The following is a 12,396-nucleotide window of genomic DNA, read 5'->3' as shown; positions in this document are numbered from 1 at the left end:
CATGTTGTTTGTTTGTTGCTGTACAGGGGTATTCATTAAAACAGTGTGCAGAGAAATGGGATCATGTTTCTCCCGACTGCAAGGCTCAAGTCGTAAATTACTCCGGAATGGCTTGATTCTTTGCTTCTTGTATTCTCCAGAAAAAAAATAAACAGGCCAGAAACTGGCTCTGGTTCTGGCCCAAGCGTAACTGGCGAGATTTTTCAAATAGATCCTCGCATTGGCAGTGATTCGTTCAACATTTCTACGGAATCAGATTTCCATATCGACGATCAAAATTCGTGTCGCCAGAAACTCGTTTATATAATATATCCAACGCGGGATACTCTTGCCGCGCACGTACAATTCTCAGTCTTTGTCTGTCCCCTCTTCGATTAACCAGCAAATATTCGTCAGTAACAAGACCATTTTCTGTCGAGACTCGTGTTTGGAACCAGGGCATTTTCACACAGCACAATGGTTGTTATAGCAGCAACATCCCTTCTTTGTGTTTTCTTAGTCACAGAGTGGCATTATAAAGCACTGGCATGCGCAAATATGAGAAGAACCATGATTCTATGGACTTTTCCTCGTACAGTGAAACATACCCCAGCTGACGATTTTCAGAGAAATAACACGATAAGGGAGGGACGTTTAACTATTGATTGTGTGAAGTATCTTTCTTACAGTTTATTGATGTTTATTTTCACTAGCTATGAGTTATGTTGTTTGTACAGAATTTATGTTCCGAAAAATATGCCTGATTTTATACATCATTAAAGTAAAGCGATAAAGGTGAACGATAGTACGAAAATCTACGTACATATGAACTTTCTATCATTTTCTATCAAAACATAATGAAAATGAAATTTGTCCGAAAATTACCATACTTTTCACTTCACAAAAACTAGTTTTACTTCAATTGTTGTCCAGTCCAACTTTGAAAATAACTCGTTCTAATATGCTCTGCTATTTATTAATAAATCCCTTTTTGATGCCTCCTTTCTGACCCGTGTGTGATAGAATAAAATGTTCAGCTTCTCTAGCTTAGGAGGGGTCCATCTCGATTCCTTCCATAAATTAGGATTATCGAGCATTCACCCTTTGTAAAACGTTCTCCATTTTGCTTTTCGAGTTGATTCCGACAGTTTGAACAATGATTCCGACGGAACTGGAACACCGTCATGTTGGGACGATAAACAACCCAACGGTCCAGAATAATCCGATTAGGGCAATTTCATTGGTTTTGGTGAAAATACTTCGGCGCTGTGACACCGAATGCAAGTTATTTTTATCGTTTGAAATGTTACCGAAGAGATTGCGTCTTCTTGATCAAATACAGAAAAATTGCTTCGTGGTCACACGTCATTTTGTGCAAATGTTTGTTTTGGAAAGATTGATTTTGCTGTGCGTTGTGTAGGGTTTTGTTTGATGAAAGGGACGATTTCGTTCCATGGAAAGTAACCTAAGACATTTTGCTTTCAAACAATTTCATGCTACTTTGAACCATGTATGTCTACGAAACAGTACCACATCAAACTGTCATGAATGGTCCAGAGAGCCGGGCCAAATTGTAGAGCCAGTGTACAAACTGTATGTTGACTTTGGCAGTTCAGAGCATTAGACACTGATCTCACAAGACCGTTGCCATGTATTCGAGTTCCGACTGGGAAGGATTCGTAGTGTCAGTAGAATCGTTGCACTACCATGCATTTGCTCCGTACGCAAATAATCGACTGAAGACGGTTCAGTTCCACGATATCTCTTATCCCTATTCCAGGATATGCCAATATTGTTTACTTCGAAATGTTTTTCGCACATCGTAATCGTTTCGTAATCGTCAAAAATGTTAAACTACTTCTTATAAAATTCCCGAATATAGTTTTCGTGACCTTGCATCCATTTTGCATAACCAGAAACTAAACGATTCCAATACATATATTATTTTCGTTTTGAAATTTGACCATTAATTCTGAGACTTATTTAATACAGTAAGTACAGTAGTTTTATTATATTCGTGTTTCTGGAGGGAACGAAATTTATAACTCTAGGATCAGTAATAAAAATAGATCTACATCGCAGTAGGCTTGTGCGGCGGACATACGTTTTCCGTTCTTGTCAAAATAGAATCTTTTGCACATTCTCTAGTATGGTTTTCATAATTACAACTGTCGTGGTTTTCATAATTATAATTAGTGTTGTATGTGCATTGCCGCGCGGAACGAAAGGAGAGCATTTAAAATGGTTCTCGTTTGGCGTTTTTTTTTTTATTGAAAAACATTGGTGGCGTGGATTGCTCTGATTCTGCACTTTCGAGCAGAAATGCCTATGAAACGCCATAAAAAAATTACATTTCTGCTCGAAAGTGCAAAACCATTGTAATCAACGCCACCAATGTTTTTCAATGAAAAACGGCATAAATATTCGGGTATTACTCTTTAACTGATTTAAATAAATAAATCACCCATAAAAACACCTCGATTCTGTGTCAAATCAAACTGTATTTCAGTTGAAATATCAAAAAGAAATTAATTTAAACTTGTTAACTAGAAGAATAACCGTAAATTCAAAGATGAAAAGTATATTGCTACATCACTTAACATGTAATATCGTACAGAAATGTAACAGAAGAGAAACAATAAATATTTAATGCAGAAAAATATATACTATGAAATGCGGGTATCTGTCGCTAGTTCAAGGATTCTGTGTTATTTTTAGAACTATAGGCAACGTTTTTTAGACAGGAGTTGATACACCGGGATATTCTATGATCGCATCGCATGCTTAGAGCAAACCCCTGAATTCATACCGGTCAAATTCATCAGCTCTAGGGCACCAATGGACGAATCTGATGAGTCGTTGTCCTTCCGTGAAGCAGGTGAAGCATATTAATTTTTTCTCTTCTATATTTATATATGAATAGTGGAGATGGGAGCGACCGGCAATGATGTCTATCATGTAACAAGACGATTGTCGAGACACAACGTTTCCGTTGAACGAAATATATTCTTAAGGTTAATATAAATTATAGCTCAAGGATTATTTTATTGAGACTATTATTATTTTATAATGAAGAACAACTTATAAAAGTTTTTTTTTTGCATTCAACACATTCTGGTGTTGAAATTTAATTTCAAATAACAAAAACAAAATTGTTCAACGACATTCTGTCTCCTTAGTTAAATGAATTTTTATTTTACCGTTTCAAGTTTGATCACGCATATGTCATAATACACCAAATATGATTAACATTACCTATAATTTCAAACAAATTATTCATTCTATTTCGAAAACAAAATCTAATCAATCATAGTAATTTGTTTAACATTTCTATTTCATTCTATTTTATTACAGAAAGCAATGACAATCACTATCCGTCGCTCAGAGTGAGTGATTTAATCATACGAAAGGTGAGTGAACTCAAAATCTTCAGTTTCGTTGAGCCGGTGGGGTTCGGAGGTGCATTCAGAAGCTGCTCTTGCGCAGTAATCTATTCACAGCTACAACGCCAATCTGGCCGGACAAGTAGATTCCCGATTAACACGAAACTGCTGTTTCGTTCTCGTAGTTTGCCGGAAAAACAGACGCTTGTTCGATAATGATAAATGCCGAGTCACTTTCCAGACGGAGTCCATCGGAAAAAGCAAATGCTAATGAATCAATTACAATTTTTATGACCTTCTGGACCACCTTTTCACAGTCTACTGCTGTTGGGTGCATGGCGATGCATTGATTGTTAATACCGTTATTATTACGAGGAACGCAACGATGGAACCGAGACGACTCGACATAGAGTGCAAAAAAGTGTAACAAACTGTGCCCTGGTAATAAAATCAACCCGACGCGGCGTGACAGTTTGAATTGGGAATAAGTAGCGAGAAAGATATGGCCAGGCAACATTGTCAGCGACAAGAAAATATATTACAGTCGAAGGCGAAACATGCAAAGTACATTGCTGGCGATGAACATTTTTCTTCCATCAATCTTGGACTACAATTTGGGCATGTTAAAAGCATGGGCATTGGTTTCTGCAGCTTGCCGAGACAAGTTACTGGTTAGCTTCGCGAATGTATCTGATTTCATCATATTTCCTGAGAAGCCAAATTCGCTCGAGTCGAACGGCGGTATTTCAGTGTCAGCTCTACTGAAATGTACGTAGTTTAGACATTTCAAGTTGATAGAAAAACACAGGCCATCTTGAGTACCGGTGATATATCAAGCGAGCAGCGACGCACGAATGTCGCTGACTTTAATTTATGACCTTACAATGCCTTTGCTTTTTGCCTTGGCGAACCGTCAGCTTGTAAAGCTTTCGACTGGTGACGTGCCTGACGCTGATATTTGATTTTGGTTGTCGTGGAACCTGAACGCTTCTTCTTTCCGGTGCCACAACCATCGCTGTGTGGAGAGCAACAACATGCCGAGAATTTAAAAATATTTAATAAAGCATGTAGTGTCTGTAGGGGCACTAAACGTGGAAGGAGGCGACGAATCAGAAAACAACACGCCTGGGCTCAGACCGAAGTAGAATGGCGACACTGAAAATAAACACGCAGGGGAGATGTGTTATGTAGAAATTTTTCGTGAAAGAATAATATTGCTAAGGCGCAAGTTTGGTTCAGTAGCTACTTGAAACTGAAGAAATCCAGAGACTCTTAAATGGGATAACATTTTGAAGCTCTTGTTTCTCAATCATACTATTTCAATTATATGAATGGAATGTCGTCCATTTTAACAGATGCCGACTATGATGCTTCGCAGTCGGCACGTCATGAACTAGGTTTCGAATAATCGACCATAGAATAATGCTTCTGGTTTTCTTTTCAGAATATTCCGAACATACTTGGAAGAAACAGCATTCTGGCCAGTGCGGCTTACGGTAATTATACAATAGATACATCTACTTGTTTATAATAAGACGCCTCAGGTCTATAAAAAGTTACTTGTTCAATTGCACTATTTATTTTTCCTCGCATTTAGGTAGTTGGGTAACTTCACAAGGTGTTCGATTTGATTACTACAAAACTATAGAAAGGAAGGTTTTTGTATTGGTTATTTTTGTATTAGATCACATTTTCAACTAGCTTGCCAGGACATTTAAAAATCTATGCTTTTTATCATTTGAAACACACTTTCAAAAGTACAACTCTCCAAATAACCAGGGGTATAGGCCACTTGAGCCGATTAGTTCTGATACGACTTCATGAGAAAGTTATGCCAAAACTACCAGTTTTTATAATTTGACCATAATTCGTTTTGCTACGAAGCGTGCTTTTTCGATTCAGTATAAGTGGGTGTCAACAATCGTGATACCGTGATAGGATAAATTGGAAATATTACGCGAATAAAAAACAAAGTAGCCAGAGCTCAAGGATTTGGATACACCCAAACCTCCATTTACGTAACTTATATATGTATATATGTATTAATATACGTACTCATGTGTGCAAATATTTGTATTTATCAGTACATATAAATATTGGTGAAGTAATAGCAATCATTTATAAGTATAAATATATACACATATACGCAAACGACTGAGTGTGTAAGCATACATACATACATATGTAAGGTTCGTAAATGGAGGTTTGGGTGTATTACCGATATTTGATATGATAAATTGGAAATATTACCAGAGCCAGAGCTCAGGGATTTGGATATTACCGATATTTGATGGTGTAGTTTTCTAGAGTTAATTTTAATTCATTTCGTGCTATGTAAAAATTCACCCTCAACGATCGCTTAAAAATTGATGATCAAGCAAGCAATTTGCAGGTGCGTGATGAAAACTTAATTTTTTTACGCGAACAGTACATCGAGAAATTACTGCATATTGATTTTTATAAATATAAATAGTTCGTGGCAAATATATGTCTTATAGATGACGACATAGACATACAGGGTGCGCCAGCTATATGTATCGTTTTCCAACATTGAATAGCTCCACCATTTTGAAGGGTATTCTATGCCAACATGTTAGGCTTTATCGAAGCTTTATTTCAACTCGTATATTAGTCCTTGGAGCAGTGAGTATCAAATGGGGGCAGTCATTTGATCGTCGTTGTATTCTAAACCTGCTTGGCTGCCTTTTTTTTCTCTAAGGGTTTGCGAACTACAGTTTGTAAATAGCTGGTCTATGTTACATTATTTACGTTTCGTCTTCAACTGATCGTGTCCAGCTCATATTGAAATACTGGTGCGCTTAGCAGGTTAGCATGAACCTCTAATCAGATGTAAAGGTACACTTTATTTACCGATTTTGTTCCGAAGCACAATGCATTTTCTGGATTACGCATAAAGTAAGAAAATTCTGCTAAATATCGTTGGTACACTAAAGATAGAAAAGTAACCTCATTGATTGTCAAAATGCGATAAAATCGAAAAATTGATTATGATGCCTTATAGTTCATTTATACACAGGCAGATACGTAAAATTTCAGTGCTATAAGCGGGCATTGGGCGAGATTCTTTAGACGAAAAAAAAAATCCATTTGCTGGACCAAATACTCAAACGCGAGCGCAGTTGTATGCGTGTTTAGCCATGCAGATGCCGGATCGGGAAAATTTTCTGCGACGAATGATAGTTGTGTTAAAATCGCGAAATGGCTTATCAGGAGGATTGAAATCAATTTAATGATTCAATTTCTTCGCCGTCCATCTTATTCGCTCGATTTGGTTTTCTCGTAGTATTGTCTGTTTTCAAAACTCAAAAATTGGTCTGTCGAGTGAAAAATTATCTCATGCTTGGAGGAAATCCAGGAAATTACATGTCGATGGGATCTAAGGATTGTAAATTCACTGGAATGAGATTATCGATCGAGTATATCTTACATAGAATGAAAAAATACGAAATTCATGGACTATTTTTTCAAAGTCTGAGTAAAATTGCATAAGTACTCTGCAATGAATCGGTCTCATACCAAAAAATTATGAATTATCATAATATCATGTTGGTGTAGAATCCACAATTTTGAAACGCAAATATTTGTAAAGCATAAAACCTAATAGTATTCCAACTTCCATCCTCTTGTATTATTCTGCATCGTCTTCATTCGCGCAATGAATTGAAATCGACATTTTTGACGTATCGTGAATATTTATTCATTCCATTATAACACGAATAAGGCATCGTCTTTCATTTTCAAGGAATTTGTATTCCGGACTGCCAAAACAAGCATTTCCATGTTTCCTTTTCCCTCTCTCTCTCCTGATACACGGGTAAGATCAGTTTTTTTTATACCGTTGCTGATATTTCTGGTCTTTGTCAGTAGGTACTACAGCGCTCCGTCGATGTGTTTCTCGTTAATTCAATTCAGTGGTCCGACCGGGCCGCCATTTTAGTAGTCTGGACTAGAGTGAATCTTTATACCTCGTAGCGGCATGGCATCAAAAGGCCAGACACGAAAAACAACACCGATGAAGGCAGCAGAAACAGCATTGCGCGAGAATCAACTCGGACGCGTACAAAATGCCAATTTGGCGAGTTGATGATTGCAAGGGTTTTGCCTTCCGCGTTTTGTCATCATCCTTGTTTGTGGTGCCATTCTTTGTGAAACTTGAAATTCAAGTTTTAGATTATCGAGACGCTCCGAAACGCCATTTTGTGTGGATGGCTGTAGTGGCGAAAGACAATGATTTACATTTTGTACAGGTACCAACACACCGTTTTCCTTATTTTATACTGAACAAAGTTCCTTCGGGGGTTGCGATGAAGTGAGATCACAACATCCAAAACGACTTTGCCACCATGATTATGCATTTATATAGCAGTGACAGGGCATCGTTCTTTTTTTTCACCTCCCAATGGCTATCAGCAGCAAACGCAAAACAAGACGCCATGATTTCGTAATGAGCAATAGTGACAAAGGAATTCTTTGAACGAAGTGACAGAGGGCAAACAGTGGCAATTAATTGCAAAACGGTGTCGTGGTTTTGGATAAGGTAAAGTTCACGGAAATGTGAATCATCTTCGTTTTCCGGGAATATTGTTGGTATCAAATTAAATTGCCACTTATTCAAGTTCCATCATGCTAATGAGAGAAATTTTGTCAATTAAAGACATTTGCTTTCGCGAGACTTTTTGAGAAAATAAAGACAAACTAAAATAAATGTAGTTAGCTAACGGATCAGGTCATATGAAAAAAAATTTCAAATCATGAATGAGTCCCGAATAGCCATCCGACAAGGTCAACTCTTGTGTTACATACTTACACGTCCGGTTTTCCGCTGACAGAACCGACAAACAATTTTCTCGAATGATATATGGAACGTAAAAAAATACACATCCAAACACCGTATATTGAACAAACCCCAACTTGCACCATGTTTACGGGTCCATAAAAGTTTAAGGTGCCAGTTTGAAATTGTGTTAATTCTTGGGTCCCGAGCTATAAACGTGCTGGGAAGCTAATTTATGATTTGTTAATTGCAAACGGCTTGCTGCCGTAGTTTGGAACTATTCGAGGCTTCGACGAGGTACATATATAGTTTGTTACTTCGAATAGGTGTGTGTTGCATGGCGCAAAAAAAATAGGCGCAATCGTGTGGAGATGATGCAGTGCAGGGAAATGTATTACGATTGGTAATCGGAGAACAGATTTTCGTATGTTGAGCATAAGCATAAGAGAGAATGATTATTATGTCCCATTGTAAAAACTTTCGAAACAGTGAAAGCCTGATGTACATGAAATGTACAGATTTTTAATACAATGTGATGCAGTTGGAATTTGAATTTATGTACATATCATATTTATCAAAACTTTCCCATATCACCTATAAATTTTCTGGTTCAGTTAGATTGCAGCATATTTCTGTAAACAAGGATCTAAATGATCTTGAGAATATCATTTACACGGTAATAAATCGTTAATTTTTTTATGGGTCCTTCTTTTGTAGTCCTTTTTTTGTTCATTTCAATGGTTGCTGTTCTGCTTTTCCAACATGGGGGAATCACAAAGAGTAGGTATAATAATGTTGTATTCTCAGTAGAAATTGTCCCAAGATCACCGTAAATAAAAGTAAGAAAAGGGATATTGTTTCCAGTTATTAGGTTTGATGTTAATCGATACCATTCCTTTTTCTTGTTTTTGGGACCGAATACAGAGGTGTTTACGATGGAATTCGTTTAGGAGTTTTACTCAATTTCAGCAAGAAATATTCTCGAAACGTTCAGTTTTAGTACAGCCTAGTACTTTAAAAATAGAAATTATCGTGGTTTCTCTAGACTGACGCAAATATAGTTATAAAGCAAGGTCATTCTCGGGCGTCGAGAAATAGCTTTAATGTGTCAAGGTTTGCGGTTTCGGTTTTTATGCAGGAATAAATGTTGTCATGGTGCAAAATTTCAACTTCCATACAGTCCAGGCTCCGTTGATAGGATGAAGAACAATGGTGGAATCACTTTTAGAATCCTATTGTTTTTTGAAAATTACCAAAGTTATCCGTTCGTGTTTCATAGCTTCTCGTCAGAACAGTGTTTTGAGTTTTAGTTTCGACAATAAACACATTTTCATGGGACCTTAGAACAATGTCACTGGAATTGGAATTGGCGCTTGGTGGCTTGCTTTATAAAACGTATCCACGGAGACGCATTGATTCATATAGCGGCGAGTTTAGGTTCATAACGGTGAGCTCGAGTGTTCTTTCGATATTCACATGTGTCGGATCCTAGACACGATGATGGTATTAGTTAAGCCTCCAGTCACGAGATGGCACCCGCGGGGAGCGCAGGTTTCGAGACAATGAACACAATGTAATGAAAGAACGGCTCGAATCGTGTATACACTATACAGTATGATACAAACCGCAGCTCGTGGTTTTGTGTATGGACACGAAAAGGAGAGCCGCGAGAGCGCGCACGCGTGTTGTGTAAAGAACGCAAAGCAATCTTCCTGTGATCGCAGTGGGCGATGTGGGTTGTATGCTACGTGGATCTCTCGCACGGTCGCCTGCTATGCTCTTTTTGTAATGTACGCACGCATACCCACCCTATTCGAAATATCGCTACACGGCATAAGATCACAGTGTGTTAGCATAAAGAAAAGCACAGAGGGATATTCAATTCGGGAGAGTGTAAGCATACGAGACGATGTAGTTTTCACGGTATAAGTTTTTCTTTTCACTTTGCTCTCTTGCAGCGTGTCGGTTTCTCGGTCCCCTTGTCGTTTCAGTTGACTCGCTTGTACCGTCCATCCGTGTATAACGCGCGACGTTTGATCCCAGTGAACAGACACTGAGAGACGGTCCGACTGTTGTTCAACATTCAAAGATTTGTTTTTCAGTGTAAGACTGAACCTCTCCAAGTTAAGACACAATCGAGCCACCGCAGCGGGTCTTTTTCGCGCTCACGTGAGGAAGTGTGGTGTGTCGTAGTGCATAATCGCTATAAGCTCCACTGTGTGGTGTAGAGTGTCCGGTGTTTCAAGTCCGGGGCCGAAGCGTGCGGAGGTTTCCGTCGTTAGTTTATCGAAGGAACGTAAGAGAAAACGTCGTGAACTCAGCTACTTGTCTTGGCCGTGTCTTTGTCGTTTTTGTCGTTTGAATGTACACTCCCCTCTTTCGTTCGCCCAACACAGGGGGGAAGCACAAAACTTGAAAAGTAGCATTTTTTTAACAACAACGAATCGAGCGAGATTATCCAAAAGAGTGCGAGTGCTTTTCGAAAAAAAGATAGTGATCTCTCTTGTGTTGTCCAAATAACAAGTGCAGTAAAAGCAAAAATCGCTTCTCAATATAACGAGAAAAGATAACAAGTGCAATAAGAACGAGTAACTTATGATTGTACAGTTTTAAGTTGCGCCGAACATAACGAAAACCAATTGAATAAACCGTTTTTTTTTTCTCTTCGAATCCACAATTTGTTTGGCGCATAAAAACTTCGCTCTCCAACGAATGTGATCAACCTGTCGTCCCAACGTCATCATCGCTACATCGCTACATCGCTGCATATTGTGAATCATCGTCGTAAAAAAATAATAAAAAATAAAATAAAATCATATTAATCTACATTTGATGTGCGGAACAAAAATAAAACAAATGTGTTTGGTATACAACGGCGGCGAATTGTGATCAATCGATTTATGATAATCGGATAACAATAACAACAACGTGTTATACTTTCGTTAATTGTGAACTCGAACTTGAACTCGTTTGTTCGTTTGTGCTCGATCGTAATAACAACGGAACAAACTAAACATTCACTTCGCTTCGGTTTAACGGAACGTGGTACAACACAAAACCGAATCCCAAACGGGATTGACATTTCATTTGTGACGGTTCAATAAAATCTGCAAAAATTACGATCACTTTGTTAAATCATCCCCATCACACCTCTGACCTGGCGTGCGCAATATACCACGATCCCCACGATGTCACGGCAGGGTCGCACGCTGCTGCCGGGGCCTGGTGGGGGCAGCACTCCCATTCGGTGCACGCAGCTGGTGCTGCCATGTACGAGGACCCTTCCGGTGGCCATGCAAGTGTTGGCGGTCGGAGTCCACCGTCCCTTCAGAATAACACCCACAGCACAAATCATATCGTACAGCAGCAACAGCAGCAGCAGCAGCAAAGTCAACAGCAAGCCGCAGCACAGCAGGCACAACAGCAAGCATCAGCACAGGTACCATCCCAAGTTTCGTCCCAGCAGACAAACTCCTCCACTGGTCAACAAAACAGTTCGGTCGTGTCCTCCCAAACGCAGATTGTGGCACCTTCCACGGCCAGTGAATCACCTGCCAGTGTGAGCTCTCAACCTTCAGGTAATGATTTGCAATACATATTGGCCATTGTTTCCTTCCCACTTGTTATCTACGTAAAATCAATTTCGGTTTTTATTGTTTTCATATACTTACTTTTACACTACTCGAAACCTCAACCTAACACTGATACCTAGTAGCATTTAATATCGTTTTACCTAGCTTCTGTTAAATTTTATCAACCAAATCAACAACTCTTTTTAATTGTCAAATTTTAAAACAACCCAATCCTTCGTTATACAACATTAACATCAGGCCCTATTCATATACCAGCAAAACGTCCAGCATTTGAGACCGACTCGTCTCGTCTACGGCATTCGTATCCGTGGGGCTACGACTCCGGTGCCGATTCCGCGTACCATCCTCAGTATGGTCCGTACGGCCTTGGAGCTGACATCAAGCCCATGTACTATCCGGGCTACCCGACCGAGGCCAACTTTCAACCAGTGAGTTTACGTGTTTTTATTTCAATTTCTGGTTTTTCGTTCTGATTTTTTTTTCAATTTGATAACCAAGTACTCTCGTATCGACCAATTCCGACTGATGGATATTTGTAGAATTTTTTTTTCACCTAAAATTTTTCGACAAAAGCTTCTGACAACCTAATGCTGTACAGACATTTTCCAATAGATGTAAATACGACTGTAGCTATGGTTGGAACCGT

At 38.8% G+C, this 12,396-nt stretch overlaps 1 protein-coding gene across 3 annotated transcripts in view; it reads left to right on the top strand.

Moving 5' to 3' along the window:
- Positions 1 to 12,396, top strand: part of LOC131428876 (homeobox protein abdominal-B-like) — a 47,585-nt gene that overhangs the window by 24,738 nt on the left and 10,451 nt on the right. For 2 of the 3 annotated variants that reach the window (XM_058592943.1, XM_058592938.1), the window contains 4 exons: positions 3,334 to 3,389; positions 4,807 to 4,858; positions 11,358 to 11,735; positions 11,988 to 12,178. In XM_058592943.1, the coding sequence (XP_058448926.1) occupies positions 3,334 to 3,389; positions 4,807 to 4,858; positions 11,358 to 11,735; positions 11,988 to 12,178 (677 nt within the window). The remainder of the gene's footprint in view (positions 1 to 3,333; positions 3,390 to 4,806; positions 4,859 to 11,357; positions 11,736 to 11,987; positions 12,179 to 12,396) is intronic. The other variant, XM_058592941.1, reaches the window with a different exon arrangement.

Source organism: Malaya genurostris, chromosome 1 (assembly GCF_030247185.1).
Source record: "Malaya genurostris strain Urasoe2022 chromosome 1, Malgen_1.1, whole genome shotgun sequence".
Classification (NCBI taxonomy): Eukaryota; Metazoa; Arthropoda; class Insecta; order Diptera; family Culicidae; genus Malaya; species Malaya genurostris.
The sequence above is the reverse complement of the archived record's forward strand: the minus strand, read 5'-3'. Positions and strand labels throughout refer to the sequence as shown.